We start from the raw sequence: 21,164 nt of genomic DNA on the forward strand, positions 1-21,164 counted from the left end.
TTCTGTTGACAACCCCGGATTTATACTCAGATAAACTGTTAATTGGGACCGGGGTCCAACCCCTGACATGGGGTTACATTAACGTGGTGCCCCGGACTCTGATAGATATGTCGTCACGATAACAACAAATAGTTGAACAACATAGTCCCATCTTACCATATCCCTTGATTCACCAGCTAATTCATAGCGTTGCGTCAGCGATAATGAGATGAGGAAAACAGCAGAGACCCTCAGCCAGATCTTTGACGCCTTTCCAAGATATGTTCCACTGAGACTTCTTACAGTTTAAAGTTGGACACACCGTCTACCAGCCCCTTCTGTTCAATGTCCAATTGTTCTCGTAGTCGGAATGTCGAATTCGAGCACCACGGACTTGATGTCCGTTTCGGATGAAGAAGAGACTCTCTCTCTTCTGAAAGGAGCCAAAAGTGAGCCGATTCTTCAGCAACAACGGTTCTCTCAACGCTTGTTGTATTTTACGCTGCTCGTTGTTCTGGGGATCTCTGTGTTTTGCAATGTGGTACTTATTTCAGAGCAGTATAAGCGCTGGAATTTGGATAAGATTTGCAGCGTATATACCTCTCAGTATTGTACGTTCTCCAGATTAAGGAATGGTCCGATTCTGGGCAGCCTCTGAAATGCCGAAAAGCTAAATATTGTTCTCTTATCAACACTTAGCATCGCCTCTTTTGAAAGACATTGATATATCGTACGAAACTGTTCACTTCAACGGTTCTTTTACCAAGAAAACGATTTACCGACGACAACCATCACCGGAGGTAGACCAGGCTTGGCATGCCCTTGGTGTACATTGTACGGCATCTATCCAATTTTTGAAGTGAATGTTGTTGCAAGAGATCATGGATCTTCTAGGGCCAGATCTGACGTTTGTCAAAACAAATCCAGATGGTTCCATCGTTATTCCAGAAAATGAGGCAGAACGCTACGGTATTCGAAAAGGCCAGGTAAAAAGAAGAAAAGATCAGGGTGGTGGCTTTTTCGCCAATGTCGAAGTCTTTCATCATCTCCATTGCCTGGTAAGTGGGAAGAACATTAGCTTTTCTTCTTAAAGCATGTGTAGCTAACGAAATAATTTAAGAATTTGCTCCGGCAAGCCTCTCATTTCAATTTTGAATATTACTCTCGAGAAGGGAAAGGCGCCTTTCAAGATCCAGACAACATTCTTGAAACGCACGTCAGTGCGTCATGTCCAAGTCCATTTCGAAGCAGAGCTTTTCTAACTTATAATTAACAATGAGCAGGCCATTGTGTTGACATCATCCGCCAGCAGCTTATGTGTACTGCCGATATAGGAGTCTTCGGACAATGGTGGATTAAAGGGACTGGGCCTTTTATCGATTTCAATACTGCTCATAAATGCCGGAATTTTGAGGACATCAGAAAGTGGGCAGAGAAGCGCCAACAAGAATATTTTAATACAGACAAACCTCAGAAGATGCCTGGAGATATAGTGCTTTCTGAAATACCCTGAAAATGAGACCCCATTTTTGTGCTGTACAATTGACGAATGTTGAGATAATTATCTGATGGAGGGAATAAAATTTATACCCCAATCAGAAGAGGAAAAATTGTTAGCCGGCCTTGACCGGTTGTTACGCTCCGCCTGCTGCACGTGATCTAGATAACCCACATATATAGCATAGCTGGCCTCGTCCCGGATGGGATCACCGAACGAAGAGACGCACGTATGCGATATTCGTCATCCAAAATAAAAGTTGTAATCAAAATACGTATGGGAGGTCGCTAACTAGTTAGTTAACTAGTTAGATAGTTAGGTAATCAACTAAGGCACTAAAAAGCCATGACAAAACCACATTTTTGTGTTAACTAAATCTTAGACATCAGTCACTATTAGTGGTTAAAATATTTAATGAAGACTAGAGACCACCGGGCCTGAAGTTCCAGTTATGCTCAAACCTAAGAGCCCCCTAGGTCAATGCCTATCATTATGAGCGTATACGCTATTCTAGTTTGGATTTAGTGTATATTTAGTGGGAGTCAAAACTTTTGATCGAGACCGCTGTAGTTATCAGCAATGATATTGAGTAGTTAACTACTCATAAAACTACTTACACATAGTTGCTCACTCTTACTAAATCCGACGCATGAACACAAAATCCACTTCTTACGATGTAACTCATAACATTCTTTAATATTACATTAACTGATGAAGACCAACAACTACTCTAAATATTCTGTCTTGTGTAGATACAGCTGAGAGTGCACTGCAGTATCTGTGCAATTAGGACTGGACAAAAACCAATCTGATAGTGAGGTAGTTAGGTAAACTCTGTAAGGAGTACGGAGTTTAAATGAAAATTAATTGCTTGTCAAACTAAGGATGATTCGCGCTAAACTGACACTAAATCCAAATTATTAGAATAGTGAGAGTTTCATGCCTAGAGATAGGCACCTGTCTAAGGACTCTTTAGGCCTTAACATAACTAACTTTAGCCAAGGAACACGTTAAGCTTTTACTAAAGTGATTTAACTAGGAATAGAATGGTAGAGACTAAGTTTAGTTAAGATCCCAAATGTGGCTTGTTCGTGGTTTCTTAGTGCCTTGGCGAGACAAAACTTTGGTAGGTAGTTTTGGGCTTCCATCAATTCAAAACTTGCTGCGCCAAAAAAAAAAAAAAAAAGCTTTTGACTGCTTGTCAAAAGATACCTGGTAGGTGTCAACAACTAATATATATCCAGACGTACACACCTACCCAGCGCAAAATCAACCTTTGATTTCGCGCCTACTCGGTGGTCTTGATTGGCAATAATCTGGCTGCAGTGGTATGCATGATGGTAATTTAGCAATGCCACATGCACATAAACATTCCTTTCACCAGCTCGAATCCGTTTCGCCGCCTTAACCAGGACGCGCCAGTCGTACAGGCAATGTGCCATATGGTATCTCTCCCATGTATAGCCGACAAGATCGTCCACAAGTGTTAATGAATCTTGGGGAATTTCGACGGAATGGTTGTGGCTTGTCCACCATGGGAACGGCCCGCTGCCTCCAACCGTTGCCAGGTCTGAATCCGGTAACATCGATTCTCGAGCAGCGTCCTCATCATAGCATAGACGGGGCAGCCATGCTGCAGCCAAAACATCAAATACGCAGCCGCGGGCAACTGCCTCTGCGCGTGTCGTTCCGCAATCCAAAATCAGGTCTGATTCGGTTTGTAACAATGATGGCGGTTCTTTTGAACCGGAAGTGGACTGGGAACATATGCATTCATTTCGTCTAATCCAACTTCTGGGAGCAAGGACCAAAAGGAGAGCGCCCATGGAGAGCAAGGTTATGAAAAGAGCTGCCCAACAGAAGTGTGTCTTCGACCGGCGAGGTGCCTCTTCATTTTCATCATCGCTTTGATCGCATTCTTTGTATCCGTTATTAGAAGTCCATAGCTTCACCATTTTCAAGGATTCAGGGTACGATGAGAGGGTGGAATATTAACGTCGTTGAATTCAGCAAGTAATAGAGACGTGGAATGAGATGTAAAGAGAGGTTGGAACAATAGAAGGTAAAGCACCCATGCTTTCTGTTAACTTTGACATTGGGATTTCCTTGATAGCCATAGTCAATAAGTTACACTATCGAGCGGTTTGGAGACCCTCGAAGCACATATTTGCTGACACGGCACGCTGACAGGAACGATGCAACGCAGTTTGTGCTGACTCCTTCTCATCAGTCCACTGGTCCTTATCACCCATATATTTGTGTTAAGTTGACTATTGCGGTCAGTGTCGGTATCGATCGGATGGGAGAGGGAAAACGAAATGTCTCCGAATCGCAGCTTGTGGGGCGTCAAAGGTAGTTACATGTTTCTGGAGAATTGTGCCATGCTTCCTAGCTGTAACAAATCTCCGGCTGACTGGGATTCCGTATTTGTTTCATGATATCTTCAATGTATCCCTGCCTAGCCGGCACAATGCTGTGACAGTGCGATAATGTTGCTTGCAGAGTACTTGATTATTTACTCTTAGTTACCATGTAGCGAAATGACAACCTCTCAGATAACGAAGATATTACCACAGTCCCGCAGATGATATCCATCAGCAGACTCATCAAAATTAAAAATAGCAACGGCGGTTTCAATACCGAACGAATAGTGGACGGGAAATCTGGGGCCCCAGGATCTTGGTCGAACTCGAATGACGCCTTTGCCGTGGTTCCATGGTGAGTCCACCCACTGCATCCGGAAATATCAACATACTGCCCCGCTATGTGTCCCTAGGGCCCCGAATCCGAGCGGCCCACCGGAGTTTGAGCTGGGATGATATGTTGAGTGATCTGCCGAATGTGCTCGATGAAATTCACGCTTGTGTGAAAAATGGATAGCAGGCAGAACAGCATACCGGGCAAAAGGTCGGTGATCAGCTCTTCATGTTATCAGCTTTCTCTGTCGGCACCGGGCGGCCCAATCCAATATGCATATCACCATTGAAGAGGGGATGCAGTATCTTTCTGAGTAGCACAGGTAATTTCCTGCCCTTGCTGTCGGTGGTAACTGATGTTAGAATAAATCCTGTGTACTCAGCGAGATATACTAGGACGAATCGCCACCAGTCGAGCCTCCTATTTCCTTAAACTTGGTAATAAGGATGCGATTTAGAACATGTCATCTGTGGCAGTCAACATCCATGGACACAAAATGTGGGATCGTATCTGACGTCACCTCCGAAACTCACATTGGATGTACAACTTCATATGTTATATTCGACTCCAGGTTTACGGGCGAAAACTACATACATTTCCCAAGGATAGGCATGGGCAGTGCATGGCAACATGGATTCTATGAAGCACCTAACCGTCGTTATGACAACCATGTTGTAACCGGTGAAGTTCGGTGTGCCTAATTGATCTTCCTTCTAGAACATGGAAAATATTCTGAAACCAAACTCTTGAGAAATTGGCTATTGTAAGCTGTGGGGCTTGGGGAAATGGGGAAACGGGATGGACAAAGAATATGGGCAGCAATGGCACCAACTCGGAGCTTCAGGGAGACAAACAAGTGAGTCTTTCTACTGGTTAAATGCTCAATCATGTAACAATCGCAACATTGCGATGTTCACTTCTCTATTCTAAAAGATTGTTCTTGACGATACAAAATGCAGTGCTTTCCCCTCACCAAATTAACTAAAATAAAGTGCCGAGCCAACCAAGTTATTGGCGCTAGAAATATACATGTATATACAAACAGCTATCATGCATACCTGCAAAAGTTGCAGCCATGTTGGTAAAGGCTCATATGTTCCTTGCTGCCAAAGAAAGGGCCTAAGTTGTTTTGAAGGATCCACAGTTGACGAGAATCCTGACTCCTGGAATCTGGTTGATCTATGACAAACTCCCCACTATGTAATCTGTATCCTTGGACGCCCGTTAGACCAGGATTTCATTAGAACAGTTGTAGGAAGGGCTGAGCCAGGTTATTTTTTACAGAATATTAAAGAGATAAACCAAAACAGGCTTCAACGTCAAAAGCACAAGCTCATTGGCCCTTGAAAACCTCTTCACGGAATATTCTTATTAATCTTCTTTATGACTATTGCACAATCGTCAATAAACCACCACAACCCAACGACAAAAAAAAAAAAAAGAAAAGAAAAGAAAAAAGAAAGAAGAAAAAAAGACAGCACCGACGGCATCCAAGTGCAGGAGGAGCCCAAGCTTGTTACATGACATTCCGGAGACCAACTTCTCCGGAGTTGGAAACATGTCCCAGATATGCGGTGCGGTGGGGTGAGGATAAATACTCGCCATGGCAGGACGAGGGGATTGCCGCCTGGGCTGCTGGTTGCGGCGAAGAACACTGAAGCAGCTGGAAAAGCAAACTCTGGGAATAATAATTCCGGCAACAGGGATTTGGCAATCCCGGTGGAGAGAACCAGATGAAGTATGGAGCCTGCACCCAATCCAATTTGTCACCAGAATACGGACTGTAAGCTGGTAGAAGATTGCCGTATTTGTTCTGGCGATCAGATTTTTCAGGATAAAAAATAAACAAAAAGCACGCCCTCATTCGCCCGCCGTACAAAAGCGTAGATTCAAATTTTGGAACTCTCAGCTTTTTCTGGGTAATTAGAATGTCAAATATAGGAGGATTTGATGTCATAGGGCATCTTTTTGTTGATTTGAATCCCGTAACTATCCTTGTGAAAGCGCAAAACCCTCCAGTAAAGGTGCAAACAAAAAGAAAACATGCAACAAAATACAACCACACCCAACCACCTAGGCAATTTTCCCCTCAGCGCATGAACATGGATGCATCTTCCCTGCCTGGACACATCGGTTCAGGACTTTTAGACCAAACTCCTTGCTCAACACCAGGGTGCCCTTCACAACGGCTTGGTGAACGGCGGCAGACTTTTAGAGAGAAAATGTATCCAAGGAGGTTGTATGAGTGGAGTCTCTGGTTTTGATACCATTTTGTTCCTTTTTCTGTCTCCTTACTATGATATGAAGGGAGTAAAAGAGCTATTTTTGTATGTTTCTGATGTATTCAGTAGCTTTAGTCATTACTGTCATCATTCATAATTGTGGCGACAATGAAGCATGAAGACGACAACTCCATGCCACTTCCTCCTGTGCATTTGGTCATCTATTCGTCATTTGGCGCTCCCGGAATCCTCAATTATATCTTCTCCACCTTTCATTTCATTAGAAATCGAAGTTGAGAAGAGATTCAAAGGCGGATGGGTGTTGATAGCTTGGTAATTCGTAATCTGCTTCTGTAGATGCAGCAGTGAAGAACTCTAGCATTCTTCTCTCGTCATTTTTCTTTCTTTTCTTTTCTTTTCTTTTCTTTTCTTTTCTTTTCTTTTCTTTTTTTTTTTTTACCGCAGCCAGCTCCTTCATGACTTGAAGTTACCAAAAGAGAGAATCATTGGGGTATGAGGCACAGAAAGAAGCATATCGGTAACACAGTTCACTGTTGTACGCAAGCCTTAGAGGGGGCCGGGCGTTGAACTGTAGTGCTATATTTGAAATAGCCTAGAAGAAACTTCCGAAGATTAAAAGATAGAACGTGTAATGCCGCCGCTCTGATGGTTTAGATCCCATTCAAGACCGGAGCAAAAGGATCTCAGCACCCGCCGGGCCAAACAATGATAGAGTAACTAGAGCTAGCAGAGAGGAGTAACCTCCTGGTTCGCTGTGGATTGGGCCCTGGACAGCACTCACTTTTTGTTTCCATCCTCGATATTGAAACGAAACGAGCGTAGACCTACTCCGTACGTGTTTGCATGTCTTGTTGTAGGGGAGTAATCAGTAATCTCGAATCACGCTGAAAGGTTTTTCAGTTAAAAACCGGATTCACAGATGCTTCCTGTTACCTTGTTGTTATACAGGATGCCGGACCAAACCGAGCAACATGAACAGTGCTTGGCTAAAAACTACCAAGAGAATTGTTGGTTTGCGCATTTCGTACTCGAAATTCCTCCATTTTGCGCTGAAGATTGTTGAATTGCGAGTTGGAAGTTTAGTGGTTGGACAACTAAAATCATGTGACACTTAAAACCAGCCACAACCTTAAATCTAAAAGTACAGAACACTTTTTATCTCAAACGCAACCAACCCATGAGGAGAAGGGAAACTATTAACTAATAGCAGCAATTCGAGAGCTGCACTATATAAATTACGAATCCGCAAAGTGCAGTAATTTCACGAGCACAAAACGGAAATGACATGTAAGTGCTTGGTGTGCCTTTTCAAAACAATCCATGCGTCCAAGATAAATGAGAAGGGCCTGAACGGGGAATATTAAACAAGACGAGAAAATATGCACCTGAATATTAAGAATCTGAAAACGCCGAGATCCCTCACAGCTTATTAGGTTTGCTGGCACTGTCTTGCTTTAGGCGTACAACCCCCTAATTATTGATGTGATGACGATTATCCGTCAGTATACTTTCGACGCATTTGCAATTTGTTGAGGAAGAACTGGGGAAAAATTGGGGTCAAAAGCTCTCACCTCCTGCACGCATGTGAGCAACAGTGTCCCATCCTGAGACCACATCTTCTGCATCACCAAGCCCCGCCCACCGCCTGCCCAAGGACTCGTCATCTCTATAAACAACCACTCATCCGCCCTAAATCCTCCACGCGCGTGGAAGTATATCGTGTGATCCAAGCTGACCATCATCCCCATCTCCCGTTTAGGTGGGGGGGGGTCAACTTTCGAGTCTTGCATAGCCTCAGCGTAAAATTCAGCGGCTTCCTGGCGCAGGAGCTCTTTTAGCGATCTCTCGATCTCCTCACTGTCCAGATCGGAGGGATTTTTCAACTTGGAGATGGCGTGTTTTAGAGCGTCAGGGGACGCGAAGCGCGGGATGTTCTGGACCCGCGCAATGGTACCGATAAAGTAGCTGTCGGACATGTAGGCAAGGGCGGAGAGATGCGCTTGCTGGCCTCCGGCGGCGGAGATGGTGCCGCGGGCGCGGAAAAATTGGTAGATGGCTTTTTCCTCGGCACGAGGGGAGTTTCCTGAAAGAATTAGTCCAGGCTTCGAGTATCTATGCTGAGAGTTTGGGTGACAAAAGAATGCCATGTCTTTCTTCAACATACTATTAACAACCCCAGCGTTTCTCGTTTCAAATGGCCCTTTGGAAGCGGCACTGGCGTTAGCCGGAGGTAGCGCTATGTTCGGCTTCGGCGTGCTATGTTCAACCTTCTCCTCCCCGCCACTCCCCTCGCGGTCGAAACTGATCGTTGTAGTGAAAATGGGTTTCCCTTTTTGTCGTGCCTGGACGGTGCGGGTCGCGAAGGACCGTCCCTCCCGAACCCGTTCGACATGGTATATGATTGGAATTTCTGCGTCTCCAGCCAGCACGAAGTAGCAATGCATGCTATGTGGGGAGAATCCGGGGCTAACGGTCAATTGAGCTGCGGCTAGGGACTGGGCGATGGCAGCACCGCCATAGATTCCACGGGCAGCGGGTGGATGCCATAGTGGACGTGTGTTTGTGAAAACATCCTATATATGGTTCTCTCCGGTTAGCATTCGGCTCTGCACGATGGTGTAGCAAAACCCGAACAGATCATTTGTTAGGGGGTTTTTATGGGATGAATCTTACCGGTCCGAAATCAGATACGGGGGTCAGCTCTAGGATATTTTCTATCTGAGATTTTGATGGGTCTTCCGGGGGAGCTTCAAAGAGCGTGACCTGCATGGTTACCCGTATCGCAACAGGAAGGGGATAACGAACGGAAAAGCTGGTGTGTACAAGGGTTAGAAGAAAGAATGTTGCTTTCCCGAAGAACCATACAACAGCTGCAGATAAGCAAAGCTCTTCTGCCGAAAGAACAAACGAATCAAAAAAAAGAATGATAGCAGGAGAAGATCAAGTCATCCAGTAATTTAATGCCGCAGGATGAAACTTTCGTCTGCGCAGCGCCCACGCGAGAAATGCCGAGGTCCAGCTGCTTGCAACTATATCCACGGTCTGGATCCTGTTTAGGCATAACAACATGAATTTAATCCACATTATGATAAATTGATGGTTCCTAAGGGGAGAGAAGTTATGCAATCTATGGGCTATCAGACAGATATCAGATCCGAAACTTTTTGTATGATATCAATGCATACTTATGATTATTCTTCATTGGAAGTTAAACTATCCATGTCCCTGTAAGCCGCACGGTAAATTAAAGCTCGCTCCACCCCTCGTCTGCGTCTTCTTCAGCCATCCCTTTACAGGGTCTGTTCACAGCTTAATCTGAGAATATTCTAGGTTTTGACGAGAAATGTATGCATGAAAAACGGATCATTTTGGTATTTTTACATTTTTCTGCTTATATACTTCCTATTTCTAGAATATTTTAACTAAATTTCAGGACGGTTCATAAATGCCATATAACGTAGCTAAAATATAATCCCCAGATCCGGACAAATCGATGACTGACCCTTTATTCTACCATTGGAATACCTTGCCGCCTATGGGGTCTCCACAAAATATCAAATTTGTCTCCAAAATGATATCATCTAGAAATTTACATATTTCCCAATCTCGAACGGTCTCTTATTTCTTTGCCTTCGCTTCAATATCCGCCGAAAAAGAACCGTTTCCCGGCGGCAAAATCAGGTAATCCTACCCGAAAACCCCGGGGAAACAAGTCAAGGGCCCAGGCAATGTTTAACTTAAACAACCAGGTAGTTAGAGAGTTAACCTAAAGTTGGTCAACTAGTTATAGTTAAAATTCAGGGCCGCTAACTATTACTTGATGCTCAAAGTGAGGTTGCTGGTTGGTTCCCCGGCCACGAAGCAGAAGACCCCGACCTCCGCTGAAGCACCCTGTTAAGGGCAAATCCTACACTCGCCCTTCCACACGGCTCAACCCATCGTATATTTGACGCAAGTATCATCTCAACTGATCTCATCCTCCTCATCATCCCGCATTGAGCAGTCAGAGTTCCTATCCAATCACATTCACAATCAGATGTCATATATATTCTTGCATCTGCTTCAGAATGCTTCTGAATCGATTGATTAGACCTGAAAGACTAGAGAGATCTTCTTCAAAGTTTTCCAGGAGGCACATCTCTGTCTCCTTTGATGATGGGAGCATTCAAATGATAGTACCGTGCTGGAAGCTCCTGCCTTGGGTTAATCATGTTGGGAATACTTCATAAATCATGCACAGTTTGTAAATCCCATTCCGCAGCCAGAAAACTTCTCATGAACAATCTGGTTTGGCTTAGCAGCTTCCATATGAGAATATCAGCGATTTTCAGAACGGTAGCCTAGCCTATTGTTCTTGTCTGCGCCCAGATGACAGTTGCGACCTATTATAAGCTGAATGATTGTTACCCCGGTGCGCCTGTCTCTGACTCCTCGATCTTACAAGTTCGGGTTGTCCAGCTCCTTCGTTGAACATACACAGCTGTGAGCCGCCGGTTCTCATATGCATGTTGCCGGTCCTGGAGACGTCAGTCTTGTTGAGCTAGTCTATAGAGTCCCGGGGGACGCTTTCCTGAGACTCAGCAGAGCTCTGCTGCAGCTGACCTCCAAGGCACTGGACTTTTTCAGCCATGTTTTCCCAGTTCAATGCTATCATTCTTTCTGCGATGTCAGTCGTCACCGGCTATGTAGAGCGATAAGATTTTTTAAGGGATTCGATGGCTGATGGGCTAGGGATGGGTTCAGGGGCCAGAGGACGTATTGAGCCGGCTCAGAGAAACAGAGCCTGCGACCAGAGGGGGCATTCCTATGATTTCAAGAGTGGTTTAGTTAATAATGATTTCAAGTTAATGAAGCTCAGATCTAACTAACATAGGAAATAAATGTTACCCGCATTAGACGCTGATTTGTTCCTTGCTTGACAGCTTGTGTAGCAATATTCCAAACTGCTGGTTTGGAATTGCTATTGTCTGTATTCAGATCTTCTCTTTTTTCCCTTCAGAAGCCTTGTAAGCAGAGCCTTTTCCATCATGAAGTTCCATGTTGCTCTCAATCATTTAGTAATGATTTGAGAGACAATTTAAGAGGCTGTTTGATAATCAGTTAAGAAGTCAGGCCAAGTTGAAACTGAGCATCATCATTCGAGTATTGCATTGTCATTCTGTAACATCTTTATTTCCTGTTTTCGTGAATTCAGCTAATATATACATGCAATATAATCAAGATCTCGCAGAAATAAGAAAGGCAACGTGTCAGGCACAAAGATTTTATCAACCTGTTGCACGATCAAGAAAATCAAATACGATATAGCGGGGGTGGCGCTGAGAACAACGCCAGCAACGACGCTATATTCGTTGTTTACACTATATAACTCTAATATCCACACTTGCATGCGAATTGTACGAACGCTCTGAAGAGGCCTTTAGTGAGGTCAGGTTTTGAGCGTACATGTTCCCGGCTAATCGATAATTGAAATGACTGAACATCGGGATTATTCTGCTCCTCCGTTTATTTGGTTGCCGTCCCCTCCCCTCCCCTCCCCTCCCCTCATTTACATTGGAATCCTGGTTTAGGGGGTTGGGGAAGACTTATCTTACGTATATACACATATCTATATCTATATACATGTATAGGAGGACTTAGTTTAGGAGGACGGCACCTAATCATTGTGGTGCTGATATATGAAATAAACTTCTCATCGTTCCCTCTGCGCTATTCATTCAGACTTACATAAATAGAAGCATAAACAGAACAAAATTATCTTTAGGAAAACCAAATGACCATGGCTCCCTCCTTTGTCAAAGAAGACAGACCTATCAGCAGTGCTATCGTCAATAAAAATGAGCCAAAGCCTGCCATCATAGTTGAACAGGTCCAGTTGCGCGACCGCACTGTGACTGGCCAACAGCTGCATATCAGACAATACCCGAAGTTCGATAGTCTGGAAGAAGAGCGACTCTACCGCAAACAGCACCTCGCTGCTGCATTTCGGGTTTTCGCTGACCGTGGCTTTTATGAGGGTGTGGCAGGCCACATCTCTGTAAGGGATCCAATTTTGACTGATCATTTTTGTATGTTCTCTGCCCCTTTTCGTGTTGTCTTTGATATTCGCTTAATTTTCCCCCTACTCCCTGGTATTCTTGTTGTAGAATCTGGAGAGAGTTGTTTTAAAAAGGGGGTTGCATCAGGAAACGGCGGGAAAGAGGGCATTATACATATAAAACCAGCCATCCAAACATGCAATTCCTTCATAATGACAAAAGGAAACACAATATACTGATCCAAATTCAAAATAAACGGAATAAAAGGGTTAAACCCACTCTCCCAACATTTCTCTCAAATATCAGTTTCAGACCTCATCCTCGTCAACGAAGACGGCAACGTTGTCATCGGCACCGAACCCATAAACAGCGCTGCCTTTGCCATCCATTCAGAAATCTATAAAGCCCGGCCCAACGTCAATGCTGCCTGCCACGCCCACAGCGTCTACGGCAAGGCTTTCTCCACCTTCGGCCGCGAGCTAGACATGATGACCCAGGACGCGCTACACTTCTACAAATCCCACGCCGTCTATCAGGATTTTCGTGGAGTCGTGCTGGACCGTGAAGAAGGGATTAATATAGCCATGTCGCTGGGGGATGGAAAAGCGGCCATCTTGCAAAATCATGGCCTGTTAACGGTGGGTGAGAATGTGGATGAGGCAGCGTTTTGGTTCATTAGTTTGGATAAGACGTGCCATGCTCAGTTGTTAGCCGATGCTGCGTCGGCGGGATCAGGGTATAAAAAGATTATGGTTAGTGAGGAGGAGGCGGAGGCTACTGCGAAGCTTGTTGGTGGACCAGATAAGGGATGGTTGGCGTTCCAAGGGTATTATGATGAGCAGCTTGCTAAGACGAACGGGTCGTTTTTGAAATAGGACCATATCTGTTGATTCGCCGTTCTGACATGGTGTTCGTCTTTTCTGTTATTTTCGTTCACTTGGTTTTCGGCGGGGTGCTGTGTTCGTACTATTGCACCTTGCTTAAGGCTGAGAGTGAACAAGCTTGCTGGAGAAATCAGGCGACAAAATCATAGCCAGAAGTGCCTTCGTCACTATATTATCATTACATATGGGATAACCTTTCTGATCAATGTTAAATTGCAATTATGAGATAATTTTTCGCCATAGTCGTGTCTTTCCTCTGTGAAATCATCTCTTCTTTCTGTTGCAAGAAATAAAGTAAACTTAAAGATCCTCGACATGGTCGATTGTGGAGATTTCGAAACGAAGAATTGCTGTCGCCGTGAGGATAATGGATATTCTGAGATGGTGTAACGGTTCGGATGACGCGAAATTTTGTCAGAGTTTTCGGGCCTCTGCTGGGAGATATGTAAATCCGGGATTATATCTTGATCCAAGTAGAACCAAGAGTTGAAAATATAAAATGTATATAGGAAAACTGCGAATTGATGATTGGAAATAGACAGAATGCGCCAGCCGGGATATCGCTAATAACGCTGACAAATAGGAGATGAGAAACGGAATGAATCAAAACGGGTCCCTCCAAAAAATGATTTAACGCAGAACGCCCTTCAACGCCCTTTAACTATCTCCAGAAAATTATGGAGATTTCTAGAGATAAATATATCAATGAATCGACAAAGTAGATGGAGCGAGTTAAAGGTCGCCCAGCTCAACAATGCTCATCCTCGTCTCTCGCGCTCCGTGTGTTTTAGAGCGCGGCATTCCGGAAAGGGCACCTTTTCGAATGCTTTTTGTAGGAATTGATGATCTGTTAAATGCCCTGCCCGGATCGTACCCAGGTGGGGGAGAAGGTGGTAGACCGCGCGGGTATGTCTGTCGGTGGGGTTTGAGTGTTGGTTCTTCGTATCCATCAACCCCTGGATCTGGTAGATCGATGCGGAATGTGCTCTGCGATACTTCAGGGCTAGGCGCCCGGTCAGCATCTTGCTGGAGATAAAGTCGTAGAAGCTGTCTTCGTTGCAGCTCTGCGTCATCGATTGAAGGTTCTCCGTTGCGCCCCCGGCGGAAGCCAAAACGCCGTGGTATAAAGACGACGTTGTGAGAGTTGTAGATGGCCGCAATTCCAAATGCCGCTGCGGAAAGGGTGGAAATAATAACGGCAGCGATAGAAAGGCTAGTAAGTGGTGTTAACCGTCTGACTAGAATATTTAAAGCAACGTTGAAGACACCTATTAGGCTCGACCCGAAGCATGGTCTGATGAGGGGTTCGGATCTCAGTTAGTACCAAGGTTTGCGACGGGAAGGTTCCCATCTTTGCATTCCAAAGTTCGCGGATCGCAAAGCAAAAAAAACATGAACGTCTGAAAGGAGTGAATTTACACACATGAATACAAAATCGACCAAATAATGTTTCTTCCTCCATCTCAAACAGAAACCTATGCAAACCAGGTAACCAACACAAATTAGGGCGGTGGCAGTAGCAGTCAAGGAAAAAGTGTCACCACGCATATTTTCTGCATTATGGTCCATCGCAAGAGGGAAGACGACGAAACTAGATAGGGCAAATGTGTTGAACTGTTAGTCTCATAGCTCCATTTTGCCGTTGATGGGCGGTTTAGTCCAATATACCCAGCCAGAAGTAGCCATGCCGAGATACTTGCTAATAACTTCCAGTACCAGCGTAAGTCCTCCTCGAGGATGCCTAATGATAGTCCCAGCTCTGAATAGCGAGGGGAGCCCATGGTTACGAAGGGTCACTGCATTGAGAGGGTAAAAGAGCGAAATATCGCTAATAAAGATAATGAATGCGAACTCTAGAAAAAGAATGACGTCTCAGCGGAATGAGAAATTGTGGGGTGGTGAGGTTGGATACGCTGGCTCAACATATGGAGGTCGGATCCCTTTGCTCAGGGCGAAACAAGGGAAGGGCTTCGAAGATATGACGGCAGGGCTTTGGTAGAAGTTGTTAAATTATTGAAAGATAACAGATGCGAAAAGGGAAAAGCAGCTGTATTGAGAGAAGTGTGAGACGCTTGGGTTTGAAAACAAGACACGGACAGAAGAGAGGGACAATAATGGAGACGAGACGCCCAGAACGACAGTGCAGGACAAGGCTCAGGGGCCAAGAACCATTCAGTTCAGCACTGTAACTATCAACCAATCAATCAATCAGGGTAATGATAATGACACGAGAGTGAAAGCGACAATAACCCTGGTTGGCTGGGAGGTTGTAAAAAGTTTTGCGCTGCCGTAGTGCGGATTTGCCTGTCTGCTAACGGGGGGATTGCGGAATGTCACAGACCCGGGGCCAAGAGGGGCTGGGGATGAGAGTTTCGGGAAACGAAGTAAGGAGTGCAGCGAAGAGGTAGCCGAAAACCCCATGGACAGTGGAAGAGAGTCACTTGGGATGTTGAAGAGAGGGTGTTGTTATGATTGATAATAGATGGCGGCCTGGGGAGAGAAGAGAATATAGAGAGGAGGAGAAACGAGAGGAGAAATGAGAGGAGAAAAGGGCAGGTTTAACACACAGGAATGTGCTGCAAGCCGCGTGGTGGTCAAGGAAAAAGAAATAATGAAAGAAAAGAAAAAGAAAAAGAAAAAGAATGACGATCCTACTCAACAAAGAGATGAAGTGCTCCGGGCTGTTGACTCTTTTCCTGTGTCGCCAACCTCGAGGCTGAAGTAGACTGGGCTGTGTTTTTGCTTTTGCTCTGCTTTGCCTGGTGTGATTTTATTTATTATTTTATTTCATTTTATTTATTTTTTCGATCTCCTTACTGCTATCCTCGAGGTGAATCGGAATCATCATTTGATAAATGAATGAGATTTCTACATCATCGAATGATTAGAGAACAAACTTCTTCGGCGTCAGTGTTGTCTCTTAGTACCGCTCATTAAAAATTCGGCACATTTTCTGCAAGGCAGATTCAGTGGAGCCCTTAATTACTTAACTAAAACAGCACCTAACATTCTAGGCTTGTTCGGGGCTGACCAGGTCTATGTTTTAACTAAATTTACTCGCATCCAGCGCCTCGATCACCATTCCGCGCAGATCCCCCAGCCTATTCCCTTGGCTTTGTTGTCGGTTATGATTTCCGGACGAGCTAGAACCTTAGTATAGTGGCCCTATGAAAGATATTTTCAACATTTTCTCTCCAAATTTCTAACAAGCATGTCACCTGCAACCAACTTACTGTGTGCCTCCGGTTCTTATCTCATTCGCTTTCTGTCTCACTTGGAGTCAATACTCCTCCGGGATTCTCTATCCGAGTACCTGTCTGCAACTTCGCAGGCTGTTGAAGGGACTCACGCTCTCAGGCTGCCGGGCTGGTTTATCGTATAACACTGTGGCACAGCTTGCTTGGCTACACCGCAGGAGATATCTGCGACAAAGCTGCCACAATGAGTTCCCCTTCCGCTTCTACTTTCCCCTCTATTCTCCCCTGGTCCTTGTCATACTTTACTTCCACCGTGGTGTAAGTAAAGCGATAAGTGAAATTAAGGCTATGCCGATCATCGCCCCGACGCCATTCCTGATATGGTGACATGCTCCCCTTCCTGCTAGTATAAATCCGTGTTCTTTAATCCTTACGCAGGGACTGCCTAAAATGCTCTTTGCACCGACAACAGTGTCTGATCTGCAAGAGTTGGCAATTTGGCTTTGGAGATCTTGAGGTTTTAAAAGCCCACTACACTCCCTATCGCTCAATTCCTCAACAGCTTTTGCCTCGGGAGGTGGAGTAACCAACACGATCGCAAGCCCTTGAATTTTGTGCAAGTAACAAGTGACACGAAGTTTCACCAATGTTCCCGAGCTTGGGATGTCAGCACAAGTCTCCGACATGGCGGCTGAGCCAGCACCCAATGGAGCTTAGAGAATTCCGTGAGAGAAGTGAAAATGTTCTCAGCTTTTTCGTCGCAGCCGTTACCTGGTACAGGCCCATATCATGGTATTCTCTTCAAAACATCATAATCGTGTTTCTCTAAACTGTAGTTGCTCCTAGACAACAGATCAAATTACATCTAGAGCCCATAGGTCCCAGCATTTTCCCTGGGGAGGAATCAGAAAATGAGAGAAGCTCGCGAGTCCTTGTATTCATCCGAACTGGTGGGGAGGTGCTATTCACAGGGACTCTTCACATCCGCCACCAGGGGGAAGAAAGACCTTTAATTACGGAGTAAAAGTCTCCCAGTTTTAAGCTTCTGGCCCGATCTCATCATTGTCCGTTTTGGATCGGATTTAAATGGACTTCTGGAAACGAGAACAACAAAGAGACCAATCCATTTCCATTACTCTGAAAACGGGGATAAGCTGCATTGGAGAAGGCCCAAGGCAATGAGGATGGATCATTGAAAACCTGGTGGATAGATAGAAGGGCAGGTGATCCAAGTTACGGACAAACCAGCTCTTTCTTTCCAGCAGTTTCTTCCATGATGGTGATTGATGCGGTGATCTTTGTTGTACTGTGCACAAACTAACTGTCATTTGCAGTCGCAAAAAGGACCTGTCCAGAACTCCATACATATCTTGCCTTCACTCTAGTTAGCTCTATACGCCTTACATGATGCAAGCCACAAAAGGTGGCTTTTGATAAGCTCGCTTATCCCCATAACTAACTAGTTACAGTGTCGATTTTTCTTTGCCCTACGCGCGTGGTCCAGACACGGATGCGGGCACACCCTCCCTGTACCAGGCAGGGACCTTTCTACCTTGACCAAACATTTGGGGGCATGGATAATACCGAAAATATATATTAACCCCGCAATATTCCTTTCCCTTTGACAACGGTCTTTTATTCGCAGGATTCCTTTCTCCTTTGTCTCTTGCTCCAGGAAGCCTGCATATTTTGTGGTGGCTTCCGATTTAATTGCGACTCCTTGTTACATTCTTCCAAAAACCTTTTAAGTCACATGGATGCAGGAACCATCTTGTGTGATGAAATGATCAAGATGTTATTGGACAGGTCGCTGGAGTCGGTAATCAGGTAGAATTTGGGTGTGGGTGGTGTGGGGGGAAAGACAAGATATACGTCGCTGTTGTTGAATGGGATACGCAACGTAACGCAGTAAGAGTGCCGGAGCCTCTGCAGCAGGATAGCTTCGACCCTTCTAGTCCTGCCACTTTTTTGGAGCTTCTCATATTAATATATCAAATTTCCGAACCCACTTTTTGTTTGTATGGATGGGATATTCAAGCATTAACCTTGCCTATCGATTGGACTGGACTAGACTCACACACACACACTCTCTCTCTCACTCACTCTCTCTCTCTCTCTCTCTCTCTCTGTGTGTGTGTGTGTGTGTTGTTCTATCCCAATTATCAGTTATCCCACGGACCCACTTGTAATAGGGGTTGAAATGAGAGAAAGCATTGAAACCATCCCACAAACTTTGAAAAGTTCAGTTGTCCATCGCTCATATCTCTTCCTGGTCCACTATTCATTTTTCTTTTGCTTCACTCTTCATCTCCGTGTGGCATCGAACTAAAATCCGCTCAATTGCAAACTACGCAGAGTGATAGGTAGTAATTAACCGCAACCAAACCCGAACTCAAAACCCAAAAATAATCTTAAAAAACTAGTTAAATCTCTCGCTGCTCTTCACATAGTTAGCCCTTGTGAGAGTCTGAGAGAAATGAATTCTGTATGCCAAGCAATAGTCTTCAAGGGGTCCTATCGTCTATGATACCTACCTGGCAGATATGTCTTCTAATTCAATCTTTGATCCATTCGTTTATTACTATTCCGCATTCAAAATGCCGTTTTCGTGTGCATTGCTGTACGGTAGTTAATTGGATTTTTGGTGTCTCGGAGGCTTTTGCAGGTCTTAACGTTGTTAACTAGTCAATTAGCTACGTGCAGTAGTAGTTAAGTTAATAATTTGAAAACTTAAGCTTTAATATGTCCATTGTAATGTTTGCAAAGTGAAGGACTTGAAGATTATACCTCAAAATATTTTACGTGTTTGGATTAAGGAGTATGTGGAAGATGAAATAATTGTAGAGCTACAGAAGTAACTATTTCATTGATTAGTTCTTCGCATTATACGGACATACGGAGTGGAGAGCAATACATTTGTAAATAAGAAATCTCTATTATCGAAAGAGACTAGAGTTCCTAGCATCAACTTTGTTTGTTTTACCACCATTTCTGACATAAACTGAAGGGCTTTGAGATCGAGAAACCGACTAACAGGTATTTTGCTTGAACCTGTAATCCAGGGAAGAGGGAATGCTGCAGCGTTGCATGCTGGCGCGTATTGCTGCATGCTGCCATATACATATGCGCTGCTGTGCCGGAGGAAAGTACTTGGCGGTAAGGAGGAGTGTTTAGACACATGGAAGAAGGTTCAATCGAATTCGGTTGGCAACCGGAAGTTTGAGTTGTGATTGTTTGGTAACTAGCTAGTAGTTGGTTTAAATGTGTCTAAAATGTTGGATATGTCACGAATTCAATCAGCCACAATCTGAGAGATATTGTCATGTTGAATAGCCGTTCCCCCGCATCATTCCTGAATTGGGAGACCCTGTGAGTGAAATTGGTCACTTAAACTAGTTGCCATTCCACTCCCAGAACTGCATATTACAAGTCAGTTCTTGTTAGTTATCCCGTGGATAACGCGTCTATGGGCTATGACATCACCCCATATGTTTATGCCAAAGAATACTCAATCATTCTGCTATCGCGTGTTCGGGGTCAGTGTTCATTTGGCCATTTTCGGCTATGTATCAGATGACTATATAACCGGTCAAGACGGGAAATGGGATCCGTTAGAGCTCCAGGAACAGGGGCACTGGCTAACTAACTATATCCCAGCATTTGAAAACGCGACAAGCCCTCCTCTGTTTCTGCTCGATCACTGCTGCCTACGCGCCGATCCCCAAACAAAAGATTAACTGCATTTATATCTGTTGGAAAAAAAAGAACTGCTCAGTTGTGTGGTAATGCACAGTTGTATCCAACGGATTCTTATTGTGTTGAATTAAATGATATTTGATATATAATCTTTGGTTTTTGGTGTGGTTATAACGGAGCTCCTGTCACGGATAATGAAACGGCAGAGAAGTGTGGAATAAACGAAATTCGCGTTGATTCTCCTTTGAGTTTGAAAGAGACAATCCGTGATGTGGAAGTTGCCCGTAGTTCCGACGCGTATTGTTATTCAGCAGAGGAACTGGGTGAGCAGAACATGATGCGCATATCAGAACAATGTTTGCTTTTTCGTTGGACGGTTTTGTAGTTGATCCTCAATTAGCCTCTCGGTAACTACCAAAGCCGACTCTTGTAACTAGACGTAATTATCAAACTCTCTCTTCTATTTCCTGCTCCGATTGGCGAACCGTCAGATAGCTAACAAGGAAAGGGATGTATTTGACTATGTACATTGCAAAGCATCGACCCAATCTGAGCCCCATAGTCCCATTCTTGAAATACATCCCGGCTTGTTCAATCACCAACATTCCCTACCATCTCACGAGCCTCTCACCGGAACACGCGTTGAAAATGTGACGATCACTAGGAAGCTCCAGCCCAGTAAACTTTGAGAGTAAGCCGATACTGAGCCACGCAGGCACCTGCGAGTAAGATTAACTAGGAGATATATGGTTCTCATTCGGGAGAAAATAGAGTAATCGATATACCGGAAAGACTGTGTGTCATCGACCTCAAAAATATCGTTCTTTCTTGTGTCACGTAGTAACTTATCCAGCAACACCTCGGGCCAACCTGTATAACCTCCTGAATGTCCAAAGAGCGAGCCGTGAGCACCAATACAAAGGATTTTTGGG

At 44.5% G+C, this 21,164-nt stretch overlaps 8 protein-coding genes across 8 annotated transcripts; 4 read left to right on the top strand and 4 right to left on the bottom strand.

Moving 5' to 3' along the window:
* Positions 1 to 349: 349 nt before the first annotated feature.
* PAAG_02146 (hypothetical protein) lies at positions 350 to 1,492 on the top strand (the record flags this gene model as incomplete). Its single annotated transcript, XM_015844551.1, has 5 exons — positions 350 to 590; positions 679 to 813; positions 907 to 1,037; positions 1,100 to 1,199; positions 1,263 to 1,492. The coding sequence occupies 5 exons, from the start codon at positions 350 to 352 to the stop codon at positions 1,490 to 1,492; spliced, it is 837 nt and encodes a 278-aa protein (XP_015701555.1).
* A 1,186-nt stretch (positions 1,493 to 2,678) lies between these two features.
* On the bottom strand, positions 2,679 to 3,432 carry PAAG_02147 (hypothetical protein; the record flags this gene model as incomplete). The annotated part of the gene is made up of 2 exons (XM_002796213.1): positions 2,679 to 2,689; positions 2,736 to 3,432. 2 exons carry the CDS (start codon positions 3,430 to 3,432, stop codon positions 2,679 to 2,681), a joined length of 708 nt encoding a protein of 235 aa, XP_002796259.1.
* A 363-nt stretch (positions 3,433 to 3,795) lies between these two features.
* Positions 3,796 to 4,296, top strand: PAAG_02148 (hypothetical protein; the record flags this gene model as incomplete). The annotated part of the gene is made up of 3 exons (XM_002796214.1): positions 3,796 to 3,900; positions 4,014 to 4,195; positions 4,254 to 4,296. The coding sequence occupies 3 exons, from the start codon at positions 3,796 to 3,798 to the stop codon at positions 4,294 to 4,296; spliced, it is 330 nt and encodes a 109-aa protein (XP_002796260.1).
* Positions 4,297 to 5,777: 1,481 nt separating this feature from the next.
* Positions 5,778 to 6,438, top strand: PAAG_02149 (hypothetical protein; the record flags this gene model as incomplete). Its single annotated transcript, XM_002796215.1, has 2 exons — positions 5,778 to 5,957; positions 6,028 to 6,438. 2 exons carry the CDS (start codon positions 5,778 to 5,780, stop codon positions 6,436 to 6,438), a joined length of 591 nt encoding a protein of 196 aa, XP_002796261.1.
* Positions 6,439 to 7,916: 1,478 nt separating this feature from the next.
* Positions 7,917 to 9,186, bottom strand: PAAG_02150 (acyl-CoA thioesterase II; the record flags this gene model as incomplete). The annotated part of the gene is made up of 3 exons (XM_002796216.2): positions 7,917 to 8,500; positions 8,582 to 8,990; positions 9,091 to 9,186. The coding sequence occupies 3 exons, from the start codon at positions 9,184 to 9,186 to the stop codon at positions 7,917 to 7,919; spliced, it is 1,089 nt and encodes a 362-aa protein (XP_002796262.2).
* Positions 9,187 to 12,196: 3,010 nt separating this feature from the next.
* On the top strand, positions 12,197 to 13,330 carry PAAG_02152 (Class II Aldolase family protein; the record flags this gene model as incomplete). Its single annotated transcript, XM_015844552.1, has 2 exons — positions 12,197 to 12,485; positions 12,762 to 13,330. 2 exons carry the CDS (start codon positions 12,197 to 12,199, stop codon positions 13,328 to 13,330), a joined length of 858 nt encoding a protein of 285 aa, XP_015701556.1.
* A 741-nt stretch (positions 13,331 to 14,071) lies between these two features.
* Positions 14,072 to 15,120, bottom strand: PAAG_02153 (hypothetical protein; the record flags this gene model as incomplete). The annotated part of the gene is made up of 4 exons (XM_015844553.1): positions 14,072 to 14,552; positions 14,608 to 14,633; positions 14,825 to 14,930; positions 15,008 to 15,120. The coding sequence occupies 4 exons, from the start codon at positions 15,118 to 15,120 to the stop codon at positions 14,072 to 14,074; spliced, it is 726 nt and encodes a 241-aa protein (XP_015701557.1).
* Positions 15,121 to 16,743: 1,623 nt separating this feature from the next.
* Positions 16,744 to 17,222, bottom strand: PAAG_02154 (hypothetical protein; the record flags this gene model as incomplete). The annotated part of the gene is made up of 2 exons (XM_002796220.2): positions 16,744 to 16,932; positions 16,971 to 17,222. 2 exons carry the CDS (start codon positions 17,220 to 17,222, stop codon positions 16,744 to 16,746), a joined length of 441 nt encoding a protein of 146 aa, XP_002796266.2.
* Between the last annotated feature and the right edge of the window lie 3,942 nt (positions 17,223 to 21,164).

This window comes from Paracoccidioides lutzii (assembly GCF_000150705.2).
Source record: "Paracoccidioides lutzii Pb01 unplaced genomic scaffold supercont2.4, whole genome shotgun sequence".
NCBI classification, from domain to species: Eukaryota; Fungi; Ascomycota; class Eurotiomycetes; order Onygenales; family Ajellomycetaceae; genus Paracoccidioides; species Paracoccidioides lutzii.